Raw genomic sequence first — 15,624 nt, 5'->3', positions numbered from 1 at the left:
CCAATTAGTCTACGTGTTGATTATAATTATCATTTAAAACTCTGACTGACATAATTCTGATTGGACTGGCACATTGTTAAAAGTTTAAAAGACATAGAGGAATCAAATAAAGACTTGAACGGCATGGAGATTGAGTTTCTGTCAGCGGTCCAACGGTTGTTAAGTGAAACAGCTGACCTTCCTGTGTCAGCTCCTGGTACAGACATGCTCTCTGCCTCTCTCTCCATTAATACTCCTAGTAACGTATACTTTCTGGCATGTACAGGGCATGATGGCCTTCTCCCTCTCTATCTTCTTGAGCATGAATATACTTACTTTCCAATCATAAGTGACATGTTTTCTTCATGTTTTAATTCAATTTATAACATATATTTGATGTAAATAACACAATTTCCTTATTGTGTGTTATTGTACCACTAACACACCCATGACATTGACTTACTCTAACTCGTTTCTACCAAAGTAAAGTTTACAAAGGGAGACAAACACTTGTGCCAGGGAGTGGAACAAAATGATGAGTAAAAACGTGTAGTGGTTGATTTTGGAAAAAGCAGCGTCGTTGAATATGCTTGAATCTTAATATTTTACTGCTAACTTAATAACTGTATCTATCTGACAAACAGTGACACCCCACAGGATCTCACTGCCAGGAACACCCAGAGACCACAAAAGAGATTGTCTTCACTACACGTAGGTTTATTAGCATCACACAGAGTACAAGCTAACCGAGTTGTCCCAGGATCGATGAACTTCACAATAGAAATACACACCGTTTCATACCTTTGGTCTGGTCCGGGTCTGGGTGACCTAACTGTCTCTAGAGACCCTGGGTTCATGCATCCCTGCCTCTAGCCTACTGAATTTGTTACACATCTGCGGGTGTCTAAATGAATTACCAGTTTCTACAGATATCCCAAGTGAACAGTGAATCAACTGGCACAGCGCCCGGATGGCAAGAAAAACACATTACTGACATTCTTTCATAACATTTTGGGATGAGTTGTGCATGAGAGCAGGCCCCGAACCTCTGGTTCTTGTTTTACAAAGGATCCAGTTACAGTAATCCATCAAACCCCCCTTTATACTATATTTCCTGGTCCCTTCTAAAACCGTCATCAATGGAGACTCCACTGTTGTCTGACGGCTCCCTTTTCCACCTGGCTCGGCATCCTGTTTCACATGCACAGTCTGTGCACACACTCAAGCTGTTGTCTCTACATAAAGTGAACTTTTCTTTATCTGTGATTTAAAATTATACAATGTTTCATAGGTGCACATATACTTAGTATTTGTGATTGGAACACATTTGAACGGCGAAGACATATATCAGATTATTGATATGAATACATAAGGTTACATTCAATACACATTTTCCGACCACAAACCAGAGCAAAGAAGGTGGAAGTTATTCAGGAATGATGATAACACGATGAGTGTTTCCATCACAGTTCACGTCTGTACATGACAATTATTGTTCTCAGTGCAACTTCTTCTGCGAGGCATTCTCCATGAAAATAAACTGAATCCTTAAAATTGACTGGGCATTGAGCGTGTGGTCGGAAAATGTATTCTTGTTATTTTAGACTGAATGAAACCTCATGTATTTGTATCAATAATCTGATATATTATCCAATCGACGATACAAAGTATACATACGCTTAAGAGCTGTTGTAACCTTTAAGTCATAGGTGAAGAAGAGCTCCCCCTCTGAGAAAAGCCTGATTGTGTGACTTTGCATGAGTCACGGTGGTTAGGAAGGCTGCAGTCAGGACGAAAGTGGATTCTTCACTGTGCCGGTTAGAGAGGAGACATGTAAATACAGTATAAAGGGGGGTTTGTAAAATGACTGTAGATAGTTTATCCAGAACAGGAACTCACCAGATGTTCACATCATTTTCATCCTAAAATGCAAGGTGTGAATGTCATACAACTTATTTTACTGTGAGCCGAGCTCGGTCTCGGTTATTGTCCACTTGGAAAGATGCTCGACAAAGATTGGTGCACAGAGGCCTGGGTGATGGCAGGGTGTGGGTACCCAAGAGATTAGGCTGAAGACTAGGGACAGATGTCTCTAACGGATAAAGACGCGTGCAGGTGCCTGATGGGATTCACCTCTTCAATACATGTCTGTGGGTTCTGAGGATGTGTTTTGGGCCTACGTTTATGAAATAACAAAGTCATTCTAAATGTGATCTAACCAGCTGTTAAAGTAGTTTTATACAAACTGTCATTACAGAACACACATGCAACACAATACATGAGATCCATTTGAAATGTTCCTAGACTTCAGGATCATTTTGAAGGGTGTGTTTGTTTCCAGAGATCTGGAATTGAGGAAGACTGTCCAATCACTCAGAGAGCCTGTGACCTGTAATATCAACTAAACTATGCACGATCACCTCAGTAGGGTTTACGGGCTGAATGCCAGCCTACTAACTTTGGTTAAGTTTATCCTAAAAATTAAGTTTCATCTTAATTGACAGGAACTAGTCTCCCCCAGGAGAGTAACGTCACCAAATGTATTGTATTTTTAACGAATTGCATCAATGAGCTGCTTTAATGTTAATTGTAATCAATTTGACATTATTTAAAGTTTATATTTGTTTAAATGTTGTTTAAAACAGAAAATATTTTATTAAAAATAATTGAATCAGCTCATATATAAAGTTGCTTGTGAAACATTAAAACAATTTAGATGCAATGTAGGACATGTTATCAAAGCATTAAAGGTGTTGAAACTTACCTTTAGTAACAAAACAAAAGCTTTTTGAAATGAGCTACTTCTGCCAAATGTGCTGACCAGTTTTGCAGCCATTTTGGAAGTGATGTCATTGGTACACAAATTAACTCACTGTCACATGACCTCACCAGGACGTGCAGTATGTGACACTTAGGGACTTCAAGAGTTAAAATCAAGGATAAAATGTAAAAGGAACTTTCCAGGTTATTAAAAGTGTCTGTGACAGCTGTGTCACCGTGGGTCCTTATATGTGATGTTTTAATGTGTGGTCTACTTCAGCTACCTATTAATATCAGTGAGCGTCACGTATGATGGTTGTGTTAGTGTAAAACAAAACCTTAAACGTAGCCGTGACGTGTGAGCGTTGTTGCTGAATGTTTAGCATAGAGCGCCGTCATGGTCCTCAGTGACCAGCAGGGGGCAGCACAGAGACAAGTAGTCTAAAGTACTGCTGAAGGCTGCGCGCAGACAGCCCCCCCCCCCCCCCATACACATCTTCCTGACAAGTAACGTTAGGCAGTCAGCTAGTTCCATCCGCTCGATCCGCGGCTCGGCAGCTCCATGGGGTCCTGGTCTCGGTGTGTCTCTGGTTCTTCTGTCCGTGTCTGTCCTGGAAACTCGTGGTTCGTCTTGGTAAGTAACGCTAGGGGCTTCATGAATAGGACGTGGGCTGCTCACACCGAGCCAACGCGGCACCAACGGGTATCATGTTGACTAACATTTGAACTTTACAAGACGGACTCAGCCGGTCGAGTTTCTCTTTCGTTTTCTTCTCATCAGGTGAAACATGACTCATTAAGTTGAATACAGCAACATCGTACGCCTGGTGTTTAACTCGATTTAAAGTGGATTGTTCATCACGAAGTCATGCTGTGGAACAGAACTCTCCTCCAGAGCAACTCTTTCACCAGCAGCAGGGAGGAACTGAGACTGTCTGTATTCAGTACACATACAGATAATAAGACTGTGTCTTATAATTGGGATTCTACTGCTTCTGCTTTGTTTCTACCACAAAGTTTGTGTTCTGCTTTTCTCTTTTGCCATACATTGGAAATGTATTGCAGCGTGAATGTATAAATGCTGACTATGCTAATCATAAGAACGGGACTGATGCTGAGATGAGGATTCTGTGTTCACAGTGATTTAGTGTTTTGCGCTTCGTATGTGAGCAGATCATTTTACTATTTCAAGATAAATATATAACTATCCAACTTATCTTAACTTTTTCGTTTCCTGCCCTGCTGTGTGTTGTAATGGGAAAATATGTCATAGTCTCATGTGAAGGTTTAAAGAATGTAAGTCCTAAAAGTGCAGACACCAAACTGTAGTTTCAGTAGATGACTTTAATTAGTTTAGTATCCAGGTGTCTTGTTATCTGTTATCATTGTGCACTGTTTCTTTCTTCTTCGTAAGACAGAGACACAGAGAGGCCTTGATTAACAGAGATCCTCTGTTTGAAATACTTTTGACTTCCTTTGTGACGCGTTATCTGAAGTTGTAAAGGCGTAAACCTTTGCATGCAGATATGATGTGTGAGGGTAAAGAATGTCTATCCTGTCTCTGCAATGGTCATTTTAACGATGTCACAGTGGCTTCAAAGGAAGCATCTGTTGTGAGTTTAAACTGATTATTGTAAGGCAAACTGTGAACAAAGGGATTTGTAAACAGGAGATAAAGCATCTTCCTGACTGTCTTAAATGAAGTATACTAAGGCTCGAAGGATGACCCGCCTTTAACTGTGTTCTTTGTGTATTCTTGTTAGCTAAAGCAGATAACAGGAAGCTGTCTGAGTATAAATGTCCATGCATTGAGACTGTTATACAGAGCACTCATACAGATCACTGCAATGTGTCTGTGAGACTGTTCTCTTTGCTTGCAAGCAAATAAATTGACTTTACAAACCTTGATCGTTCATCAAAACTCTGTTTTACTTTATATTGATAGAAAACCTCAACTTTCTTCTCCCGACTAGTCATAAGAAATATTCCACAACAGTGTAGCTTGGTAAATAATGTGCTGACATGCAATGACTAATGCAGCGGTTAAAACTGTCTGACACAAGGTGACACTCTACTGGTCTCAATACAAAGGAGCCTAATGACAAGGACTCCCACACAGTCTGCACTCCACGTTGGTTTATTTGCATCAATACAAGCAAACCCAGTTGTAGAACAATGACACGTGTCCAGGTTGGCGATCTTCTATTGAGACAGAGCTCGAGTTCTGCATGCTGGGCTGAGAACAGACCCTGGGCCTTCAGCAAGTTCTGCTTTGGTCATGTGACACTCGTGGACGTTCCATGCAACTTTGCACATAATCATAAACGGCATTGATCATACATTTGTGAGCCTGCAGTGAGTGAGATCTACGTTCTTTTACAACACCTAAACGTATAGTAGTGTGTGATTATCCTCACACATTTTGTGATGTGCACTCTCATACTGAGGCTTTGTGATTGATTTGTATATCTGATTAGTTGTACGAGTAAAGCCGGATTAATGCAGTCAAACAGAACATTTCTGATTTACACTGTTGAGGTATCCACCAATAATGTCCGAGACACGCTACACCCTAGTAAATATCTTGGTATTCAAATAATGAATACATCAGTTGATTAGTCGATTTAATGTAACTATGATTAAACAAAAACTTGTATCGAGGAGAAAGCTGTAGTGCTGGTGTGAACTGCAGATGAACTCTGATACTCTAAACGACACATCTCAGCCTGAGGGGCGAGAGACGAGACAAAGAGAGAACGTAATGACGGCATCATAGAGTTTGAGCATTTGGCTGACACTTACATCGTTACATGTATTCCCATACTGTGTTGAGATGGTTCAAGGATGACTTTGATTTAATGTGTGACTTTATATCCTTTATCGAAATATAATCATGTGAGAATTACTAAATGTATGTGTAAGCAACATTAAATAAGTAAACTAAAAGTAAACTCACTCTGATCGAAAGACGGACCGTCATCAGGGGAAAAGAGGGAAAGTTAATTAGTAAATCAGTTGGTCAGAGAGACACCCTGTTCAATAGGGCCTATGTATTGAGGCATCCTGCACCACACCATGCAGGCCGTAAAATGAGTGAAGTATAGGAGATTACTATATGGGTAAACATCAGCCACATAAGAAGTGCATTGTGTCCTTAAAGCATAAAACACGGGAAGATACAATGAGTGCATGTGAGGTCATAAAGAAGGGGGGCAAGCGATCAGAAGCATATATCACATGTTCCCATTACACCCCTGCTTTGAGAAAAGAGGGGTTAACGGGGAAGTTGTCTGAACGTTAAATTAAGCCCGTCGAAAGTAATGAATACTTATACTGTTTTGTTAAATGATCTGAGAAGGACCTGTTGTCTACCAAATATGGCCATGAAGGATGGAGAGGAGAATAAAGAGGAGGCGAGGAGAGCGGTGCGGGGCTTTTTGGGCTTGGCTCGCAGACGTGAGGACACTTTGTATAGAACTTTTCCGATATTCAATTTTTGTAATTCGATTATTTTACTTTTTGTGAAAACCAAATAAAACCGGCCTGTATTTTGTGCATTCCGACCAAAGTCCAGTGTTGGTCATCTCTGTTGGTGCTCCCCTAGTCTCCTAAAGGTAAGAGTGCTCTTCCCCTGGGAAAGGCCGACAGTAAGAATGTAGATTGGACACAGAATTGAAATGTTATTACTGTTAAAACATTAGAGATAAGATAAGTGTTGTGATTTACTAACTCGGTTGGATCAGACCGATTTCATAGCTCTGTTATGAGAATTGATAATTGTTTTTGAATTTGAGTAGACTTAGACTTTTTGATGAGAATTGATGTTGAAGCTCTGCTGATGTATCACATGTGATGTTGCAGTGTTGATGATAGTGTTTAAACGCTAGCAGTTGTGTATTTTGAGAAGCAATAGGGATTTAGATTGGAACTGTAAGTTACGGGTGTTAGGGCCAGGATCCTGAAGCTGCCCTTAATTATAAAACCAAGCGAGGTTCCCAACCACACAGGGTTCCTCCTCCAGGGGTGACCCAAGAGAGCGGGTCCACCCTGGTGTACTTCCAGTCCTCCCACACCTATTGCACACACACACACACACACACACCTAAATCCGTTGATATCCGGCTGTCGGAGAGACTGACGTTTTTTAGTCTGAAATAAGAGATACGACGGTGGCTAGTGGTATTAAGTTATCCTGGTTGCAGCCCCTCTAAGCAGGCTAAGACGGTCTTGCGTGTAGATTTTGGGGGGTGCGTTTGATTACCTAGGTCAGAGGTTATTGGACAAGCCGTCTCCCAGCGCTCCGTGTGGAGGGAGAGAGGGTATCGGTTACGCAGCAAGGCTGTACACCTTTTCAACACCATTGTTTACTTCATTTCGCTTCCACACTAATCGTGTTGTTTATTCAGGCGAGGGAAACTTCACCACAACACTATAATCAATGGAGATGAGTTTGTGTTCATCCGTTGTCTCTTTGCTGCAGACACACTTTAACTACCTCCTTTGGTGACTAAATAAGACTCTTGCAACCAAGACAGCTGTTGCTGTTTTGTGTAGCTGAACATTAAGGTCTATTTTCTGTTTTTTACACTCACCGTCTTCTCATCTTTGCAGGAACCACTGCCTCCATGATGGATCTCCAAAGTTCTCTGAAATCCACACTGAAGAACAAATATCAGAAACTAAATGAAGCATACTCCGAAAACTCGTTACTTCCTTCAAGACTTTGCTATCGGGAGCTCAAGCACGACTACCCGTTATCTAATTTGCACCAGCATGAGTTTAGATATGTTGACAATTCCGACCTTCATACTTGGGTTGTTTTTAACACCGTCCCGCTCGCAGATATTTTATCGTGCGACTGCAAACATAACAGCAGCAAAAGAACAGTCATCACCTTAGGAGTGTGTGGAGTTGGAAAAACCACAACAGTGCAGAGTTGTGCTCTGGAGTGGGCCGAGGGGAAAGGGTACCACGACATCCAGCTGCTGTTTCCTCTCACCTTCTGGGAGCTAAATTTGCTGAGACGTGAATTGAGCCTTATTGAACTTCTCCAGACGTTTTACCCTGAATTGAAGGGGCTTGACTTTTCCTGCCTTAATGACAACAAGGTGTGGTTTGTCCTTGACGGACTGGATGAGTATCATCTCCCGCTAAACTTCAGCTGTCCAACTGTGAGTGATGTTTCTAAGACATCCACAGTGGATACTCTAGTGACCAGTCTGATCAGGGGGAATTTACTTCCCAGTGCACATATATGGATAACGACTCGATTTGCAGCGGCAACACTAATCCCTGGTTGCCATTTGCTGAAAGAGACTGCGCTTCAAGGGTTCAGTAATGAACAGAAGGAGCAGGTCTTCAGGACGGTAATCGGTGATGATGATCTGGCCAAGAAAGCCATCGACCACGTGAAAATATCAAGGAGTCTGGACTTCCTTTGTCAGATACCTCCAATCTGCACCATCATGGCAAATGTGCTGAAGGATCATCTAAAATCCGAGACTGGGTTTAAAATCAATCCCCTGAGTTTAACCCAGATTTACACAAACCTGGTCAAAACATCCAACTCGGACATTGTTGCCAAGCTGAAAAAGCTGGCCCTGCGTCGGATGGGAAACACTCATGTAATGTACGAGCCTGATTTTTCAGAGAGTGACCTAAGTGTTGAGGAAGCGTCCACTTTCTCCAAAGAGTGTCCTCTGGTGTTGAGAGAAGAGAAGGGGCTACATGACTCCACAGTGTTTCACTTCGGTCACTCGAGCATTCAGGAGTTCTTTGCTGCGTCTGCTAAATTGGACGATATTGAACTAAGTTCTGTGCGGTCTGACCGCTGTCGGTATCTGGTGGACCAGGCGCTGAAGAATGCCGATGGCAAATCGGATGTCTTCCTCCGCTTCATCTTTGGCCTCATTAAGGAGCGTGGCATGCTGGCGCCCACTGATCTGCTGTTTGAGTACACCAAGAAGAAGATCCTGGAGAACATTCTGTCTTACAGCGCTGTGGGTCTGTTCCACTGTCTGAGGGAGTACGACAACCAGGCTTTACTAAGAGAGGTCAAGCTCTTCCTGAACTATGGCTTCTCTCCCATTCCGGATTTCACACCAACACATTGGCAATTTATGATGCAAAGGACCAGCAATTTTGAAGGGATGAGAGAGAGTTTTCAGATGATCGTGTCCACGAGATGTGATGAAAGCCTCCTCAGTCAGCTACCAGCTGTTTTGAAATCCAAGAAAGCCATGTAAGTTTGTATTTACACCTATTTTGGGTCAACAGTTATTGTCCTACACAGACTAAAAAGTGCATGTTTCACATATGCATACCAAACATTCTTAAACACCCCAAAAACTGTAAACCTTTTATCTTATCCTAAATCCATTGCTTTGGTCTTATGTTAATATTACCCATTGATTTCTCGGATCCACCAATGTTCTCCTGTTTTTGCTCTTCTTTTCGGTAAGACAACATTTTACGAGATCATTCCTACCAAGATAAGATAAAAACATCAACATAAAAAATGCATGCATATCTTCTAATCACATTTAGATTATTATATGTTTTGGAATAATTCCTCTTTCAAACGGCTTCCTTACTGCTCTCAGAAGCTCTTTGATTCTCCTGTAACCTCAGTACCGACGCTCTGGAGAATCACAGGTTTACTTTGTTTAATTCAACAATACGAGGACTATGCCAAAACAAAAGAAAAAATGCCAGAGTTTATACTCTTAAGCAGTGCACTGTACGTCCAGGAGCAAGTCAGTCATAAATATGATTTTCTTCTTGTATGCTATAATTGGTGTTGTGTATTGTTTATGATAGGATAAGGCTGTTTTTCTCAAAGTCAACAAATCCCATAAAGTCTCCTTTATCTCCTTGCAGGCTGAGATTCTCCAACCTGACAGATAAGTGTTGTCCAGCCTTAGCCTCAATCCTGAGCACAAGAGAGTCCTACCTGAGAGAGCTGGACCTCGGATACAACAGCATCAGTGACGAGGGAGTCAGGGAACTTGTGGAGGGGCTGAGCGATCCAAACTGCAGACTGAAAACAGTAAGGTTGCAAGGCTGTGCAATGACCTCGCATGCATGTGAATACCTGGCCACCGCCCTGAGACAGTCCCTGAAACTCCAAGAGTTGGATCTCAGCATGAACGAAATAGGAGATGACGGAGTGAGACATCTCGCAAATGGTTTGAGCTCTCCTGAATGCAAGATAGGGACGCTTAAGTAAGTGTTGAGAGAAAAAAACAAACATACCTGCCCACTTTCTTCTCTTAAAATTAAATTGATCTCAAATTCTAACAATGAAAAAAGAAGCAACTCAAACAAAATGTGTTGATTATAAAAAAATCAAATACTGTTCTACACATGTAGCATTTCTGTTATGTTGTTATATTCTTTTTTTCATAGACTATCACAGTGCAACATTGAGCAGAAGGGCTGCTGTTATCTGGCCTCAGCTCTGCAGAAGAACTCCAGCAGCCTGGAAGTGTTGGATCTGAGCATCAACATGGTCGGAGACAAAGGCGCCAATGAGCTCTTTAAAAAATGTGATATATCGCAGCTCACCAAGCTGGAGTGAGTATGACCTCATAGAAATCCACTCGCCTCACCTTGTCAACATACATGAATAGATATCAGTAATGCGGTATCATTGCTCTTTGGCAGGATATACCACTGTGGCCTCACTGTGTTGAGCTGTGGAAGTATTGGCGAAGCTCTGAAGTTCGAAAACAGCAACCTGCTAGAACTCAATTTGAGCAACAACGACTTGAAAGATGCAGGTTTTGAGCTCATCTGCCAGGGCATGTACGCATGGTGTCGTCTGGAGAAACTCAAGTGAGGATGCCTTGCTCCAGTATTTCTCCTTTTGATTCCTTGCTGACTGAAATAAAAACGCTCGGATAGAAGAATTGTCATTGCTAAACTTCAGAAAGTTGAAATGAGTGACACGATTTGTTTCTGCTTCATTCAATGCTCATGTACTGATAACTTGAAAATGTTTTTCTCTTTTTTCCCCCCCTTCAGTGTTTCAAGATGTGGAATCACAGGAAAAGGTTGCATTTATTTGGCCAATGTCCTGTGTTCAGTCTCCCAGCTCTACAGCGGGTTGATGCAAAAAACAGGCTGGCAAGCAGTGGAGCTGAAAGACCTCGACCTCAGCATGAACTGCCTCGGAGACGAGGGAGTCAAAGAGTTCTCACCTGGACTGAAGAATCCCTTCAGTCATCTGAAAACTCTCAAGTAAATCTTTTAATCATTTATTTTCAAATGTTTTGCTTCATTTGGGATAATGAAGCAAAAAGTAGCGCCTTGATTTTAAGAGAAGTGCTGCCCGCGTCCTTTCTGTGCCGTGTTCAACGTCCCTTTTCACCGTGGAGCTCCGTGCCTCGCTCCCCAGCTTCAGCGTCTGGTCTATTTCCCCTATTTAATATTTCTCTCTATTTTATCCCTTTTGAAAAGGGTTTTTGAGTTTTTTTTGAAAAGCGCTTATTAAATATATTATTATTATGTTATATCTATCAATATTATTGCCGACTCTGCTGCAAGAAAGACAAATTGCAGAATGCATGGTATGTAGACGTTACAGAGAACAACTTGGAGCGCTTACTTGAGGACGAGGCTCCTTTCACAGATGGGAGTTGATTATTTTGGCCCCATCGAGATTAAAAGTAGCTTTCTTAAAAGGTATGGAGTGCTTTTGACCTGCCTGAAGTGGCGCACTCCCTTGATACGGACTCTTGCTTTAATGTGGAGAATTGATTGTAGAGGAAGTGCTATGTCAAGTTTAAGGTCTGACACTAACGGAACCTTCATTGGAGCAAACAGAGATTTAAAGCAAAGCCTTGCTGCTGTGAATATTGTGCGAATCCTCGATTCCCGATGGGATTAAGTGGAACTTTAACACGCCAACAGCCTCGCACTGAGGAGCGTCTGATTTGCTCAATGATCTCGAGGCACTGACTCCATACCAAATTCATCTCCTCGAAGGGAAACTGGATTAGTTTGTTGCAACCTGCCACAAACCACTAGATATAAACACACTGTCCCTGTAAAAAAACAAACTTTGTTTTTCAATTGCAACCTGAGGCAAAATATATATATATTTTTAACTCAATATTAGAGTTAATAATCTGGTTTAGTACTTGGGAATTTGAAATATTCAAAACATCTTGGCTCCATTTCTTTTTATTTTTGTCCTTTAGTCCAATGCAAGTCAGTTTGGCTCCATTTGCATATGAAGCTTTACCGGCTCCGACAAACCATCCTCCAATCACTGGATTCCATCCTCAGCAGTATTGATTTACTCCTGAATTAATATCCCCTCTCAATTGTTGACCAGAGTTCTCTCTGAATTCTCGTAGCTCTTCCAAGATTAAGCCCAAGTTAGCATCGCGGTTCGGCTCCGAGTTGCTGTCTGGCTGCATGTTGTCCTTTTTGTTGCCAACGCGACCAGCTTTTAACATCTCACCGTTGTCTTCGCCGCCTCACTTACTTTATTCCCTTTTGTCAGGCGTATTCGTCCCCCAGCTGTGTCTCCACTTGCTTTAGCGCGTCTCCGAGACAATTGAGTTATATTGGACAACTATTAATTCTTACTGTCCGGAACCTGTTGCTCTATGCTGCCATCACCTAGCCAGTTAGATGGAAGTCCCCAATTAAATCCTTTTTAAAACGTTATTCTTCATTACACAAATGTTATGTTAAAAGAGCAGTATGCTGTAACCTGATTTATGTTCCATTTCAGCCTGAGTCACTGCAGCCTGACTGATGACTGCTGTGCAGAGCTTGCATCAGGACTTGCTTCAAAGGAGAGCGTTATCGGTGAGCTGGACCTGTCGGGCAATGATCTTCAAGATAAGGGAGTGAAGAAACTCTGTGTGGGACTCAGGAGCCCTCAGAGTAAACTGGAGAAATTGTCGTAAGTTTTTGTTTATTCAGTACTTTTCAAAGAAATCCCACAATGGGTCCAAATATTTCAGTCTTTATACCTCTAAAAGACATTTTGTGAAATTGCAACATATCTTGTTTGTGTTCTCACCAGATGTATTATTTCTATGCTGAGATCTTTCTTGCAAGAAGGAGCAGGATACAGTTATGCGTCTCGTGGCTGCTCAGAGATCTGTCTCTGTTCTTTATACACAGTGATAAACAAGCTTCATAACAAAGTATGGTGAGGGTTGGTACCAGGTTGAACCAGTCCTCCTTTAGCTTCCTCTGAAACAAACGTCAATGTTATCTGTCTTCAAAGACATCCTGTGGACTGCAAGGTCACGGCTATAATGAAACAGCTGCACTCTCTGTTTTTCAGTTACGAAGCATCATGAAAAAGTACAAGTATTATGCATATATCATTCTGTATTTTTCCAACAGATACCCAGCCATATGGAACAGTCTGTGTTTGAAAGGCTCTATAACTTTACAGTCAATCTTTTGATCCATATTGTCATGCTAACTGAACAATGGTTCATTGTATAATAACCACATGATACATTGACTATGATAGGTTATTTCCAGGTATACGGGTAAAGTGAGCTGTACTTCTGTTTCTCTCCAGACTGAGGACCTGTGGCTTGAGCTCGAGGAGCATTCAGTTCCTGACCGCTGCCCTGAAGTCAAACCCCCAACATCTGGAAGAGCTGCATCTGATGGGCAACAATCTGGAAGACTCAGGAGTCAGAGTGCTTCTGGAACTAACAAATAACCAGAAATACTGCCTGCATACAATAGAGTGAGTACTGTTATCGTTAATGACAATAGTAGTTCACAGCTAACTGTCTCACTTCTGTATCCTTTCTCCTTAACACAGTCCTTATGAAGCAGTAAAATAGGCTTTTATATATATTTATGTGTATATATATATATATATACACATACACATACACATACACACACACACACACCTGGCATTCTATTGTAAGCAACAGTATCTGAGTGCGAGTATACAGTTTGAGCAGAAGCAGAGCAAATCCAAGCGCAAGCAGGAGCTAAATAACATGCTCTTGAATAAAGCTAGGAACAACCTCTATAACTGACCTCGCAAAACAAGTTTTTGGCTATACCTAAAATATTCATATCACAATTTCACACAAATGTATAAAATGATGAAGTGAGGACATTTTGGACAGATGTAAAGTACAACATGGTAACAAGAACCATGAAGCTGTAATTGTAGTTTATATACTTCATTTCTTTCCATCCAGTCCTAAATGCCTAGTTCTGACTGCGTGAGGTGTTACTCACTCTCAGACTAATCCAGAGGCATTCATGTGCTCTATTTGTTTTCTTATCTTTCAGTGTCTCAGCAGATTGAGGAGACGGACAGAAAACAGACTCACGTTTCTCAAACTTGCTCACAAGGGAAGGTCCTTGTATTTCAGTGCATATTGTAGCAACGTCAAGTGCTTTATCTTCTCTGTTTAAGGGATATTTTCCAAAAAGACGTTATATACCCAGAATGTATTTCAAAGCAAAAATCTGTTAGCAATTCCAAACTATTTTTGTGATGTTTTTTTTCTTTTTTTCTTACTACTTTGTGATGATTTATTGTTTAAAAAAAAAGTTAAAACATTGTTTTATAGTGCCTTTGTTCTAAACTAGCCTACACGTGCTTTCTTGTGCAGTGCATAGAACTTGATGGTTAAGATAATCTGAGAAAAGTGACACAAAGATGTATGATGAATGTTTTCAAAACTGTTCAGAAATAGAGCTCAGAGGCTTTCAAATACAAAGTTGTCATACGTGGAACATTTCACACAGACACCTCTTTAAAAAGAAAGTTACTTTTAATTCAGGTTATAAATGATGCTACTACGTTGGCTTTATGAAGAAATGTGCAAAACTAATAAAAGTGGTGAGTAAAGCAAAATGTGTTAAGGAGGATTAATATTAAATGAACTGTTTTTATTGCTTTTATAGTTTTAGTGGAGGTTTTCAACTCTATTAAACCCTATGTTGCGCAATATTTCAAAATATGTGAGAAATCTATTTTATAATCTACACTAAAACATCAAAACATGAATTGAATTAGTGCTGAATTCAAGAGGATGTTAGCTTTTTGCACTTGTAAACATCATGTCAGGATAATGTCAGTTGATGTAGCCCACATTGAGTATAACAACAACTATCAGGTGAAATGTGGTTAGAACAGAGCCTTACGAGGAGCTACACAAACTGTGAAGGTCAGACAGTTTGATCACCTTAGATAACCACAACTTATGAACTAAAAAGGAACTGTTACATTTGTAGAGTCCTGCCATGGTTGAGATTATTCCAGAAGTGTGTCGCGCCTCTTTAATTTGTTACCAATGCTGAAAAGACTTCAGCCAAGATGCACAATGTTACACAAAGAGCTCCTCCTGCAAGCCTCCTCGATCCTCAAGATGCATTTTAGTTCTGAGGTGGATTCGTCTTTTTTACTCATGAAGGTTATGAATGACCTGGAAGTTTCTAAGTGGCACCCTAAAGGCTAAGGAAAGGTGCTTCAATGCTTCCTGTGACTCTCTGGTAGAAGTGGAATCCAAGTTATTTGTGTCGGTCATGAAATGAAACGTTTCAAATGGAGAGTCTGCTGGTTTGCGTTGCAACCAAAGTGGTGATTTTACTGATGAGCACAACTTCAGAGGGAGCTGATGAGTGTAAAACATGAAGCTCTTTGGTCAGAACAATAACTTGCATCATGGAGGACGACTAGATCAGAGAGGGATGAAAGCAGGTCCCTTAGCTAATATGTGTATGTTTGAGATGGGAGATTGAAAAATCAAGAAATGATGGATGACTAAAAGAGAGCGATGATTAGAAAGATGATGTATGAGGTGTGTGGAATCTAAATGAAAGGAGGTTGAATGGACTCGTGGGGGACTGTTGGTGGTGGGATTTGGATTCTGA

The 15,624-nt window shown here is 41.1% G+C and overlaps 1 protein-coding gene across 1 annotated transcript; it reads left to right on the top strand.

The window, feature by feature from the left end:
* The first annotated feature begins 3,232 nt into the window (after positions 1 to 3,232).
* Positions 3,233 to 14,605, top strand: LOC142949409 (NACHT, LRR and PYD domains-containing protein 3-like). Its single transcript, XM_076091036.1, has 9 exons — positions 3,233 to 3,373; positions 7,351 to 8,980; positions 9,619 to 9,963; positions 10,147 to 10,314; positions 10,405 to 10,575; positions 10,765 to 10,980; positions 12,485 to 12,658; positions 13,295 to 13,468; positions 14,035 to 14,605. Exons 2-9 carry the CDS (start codon positions 7,365 to 7,367, stop codon positions 14,048 to 14,050), a joined length of 2,880 nt encoding a protein of 959 aa, XP_075947151.1. The 5' UTR covers positions 3,233 to 3,373; positions 7,351 to 7,364; the 3' UTR covers positions 14,051 to 14,605.
* Positions 14,606 to 15,624: the final 1,019 nt, after the last annotated feature.

This window comes from Anarhichas minor, unplaced genomic scaffold (genome assembly GCF_050575085.1).
Source record: "Anarhichas minor isolate MPS153535 unplaced genomic scaffold, ASM5057508v1 ptg000014l, whole genome shotgun sequence".
Taxonomy (NCBI): domain Eukaryota; kingdom Metazoa; phylum Chordata; class Actinopteri; order Perciformes; family Anarhichadidae; genus Anarhichas; species Anarhichas minor.
The sequence above is the reverse complement of the archived record's forward strand: the minus strand, read 5'-3'. Positions and strand labels throughout refer to the sequence as shown.

What these genes read in the sequence shown, in the direction of transcription:
- LOC142949409 (XM_076091036.1), top strand. Translation starts at nt 7,365, where the DNA reads ATGATGGATCTCCAAAGTTCTCTGAAATCCACACTGAAGAACAAATAT. An exon ending in TCGCAGCTCACCAAGCTGGA is followed by an intron (nt 10,315 to 10,404) that starts GTGAGTATGACC and finishes GCTCTTTGGCAG; the next exon opens with GATATACCACTGTGGCCTCA. An exon ending in TGTCGTCTGGAGAAACTCAA is followed by an intron (nt 10,576 to 10,764) that starts GTGAGGATGCCT and finishes CCCCCCCTTCAG; the next exon opens with TGTTTCAAGATGTGGAATCA.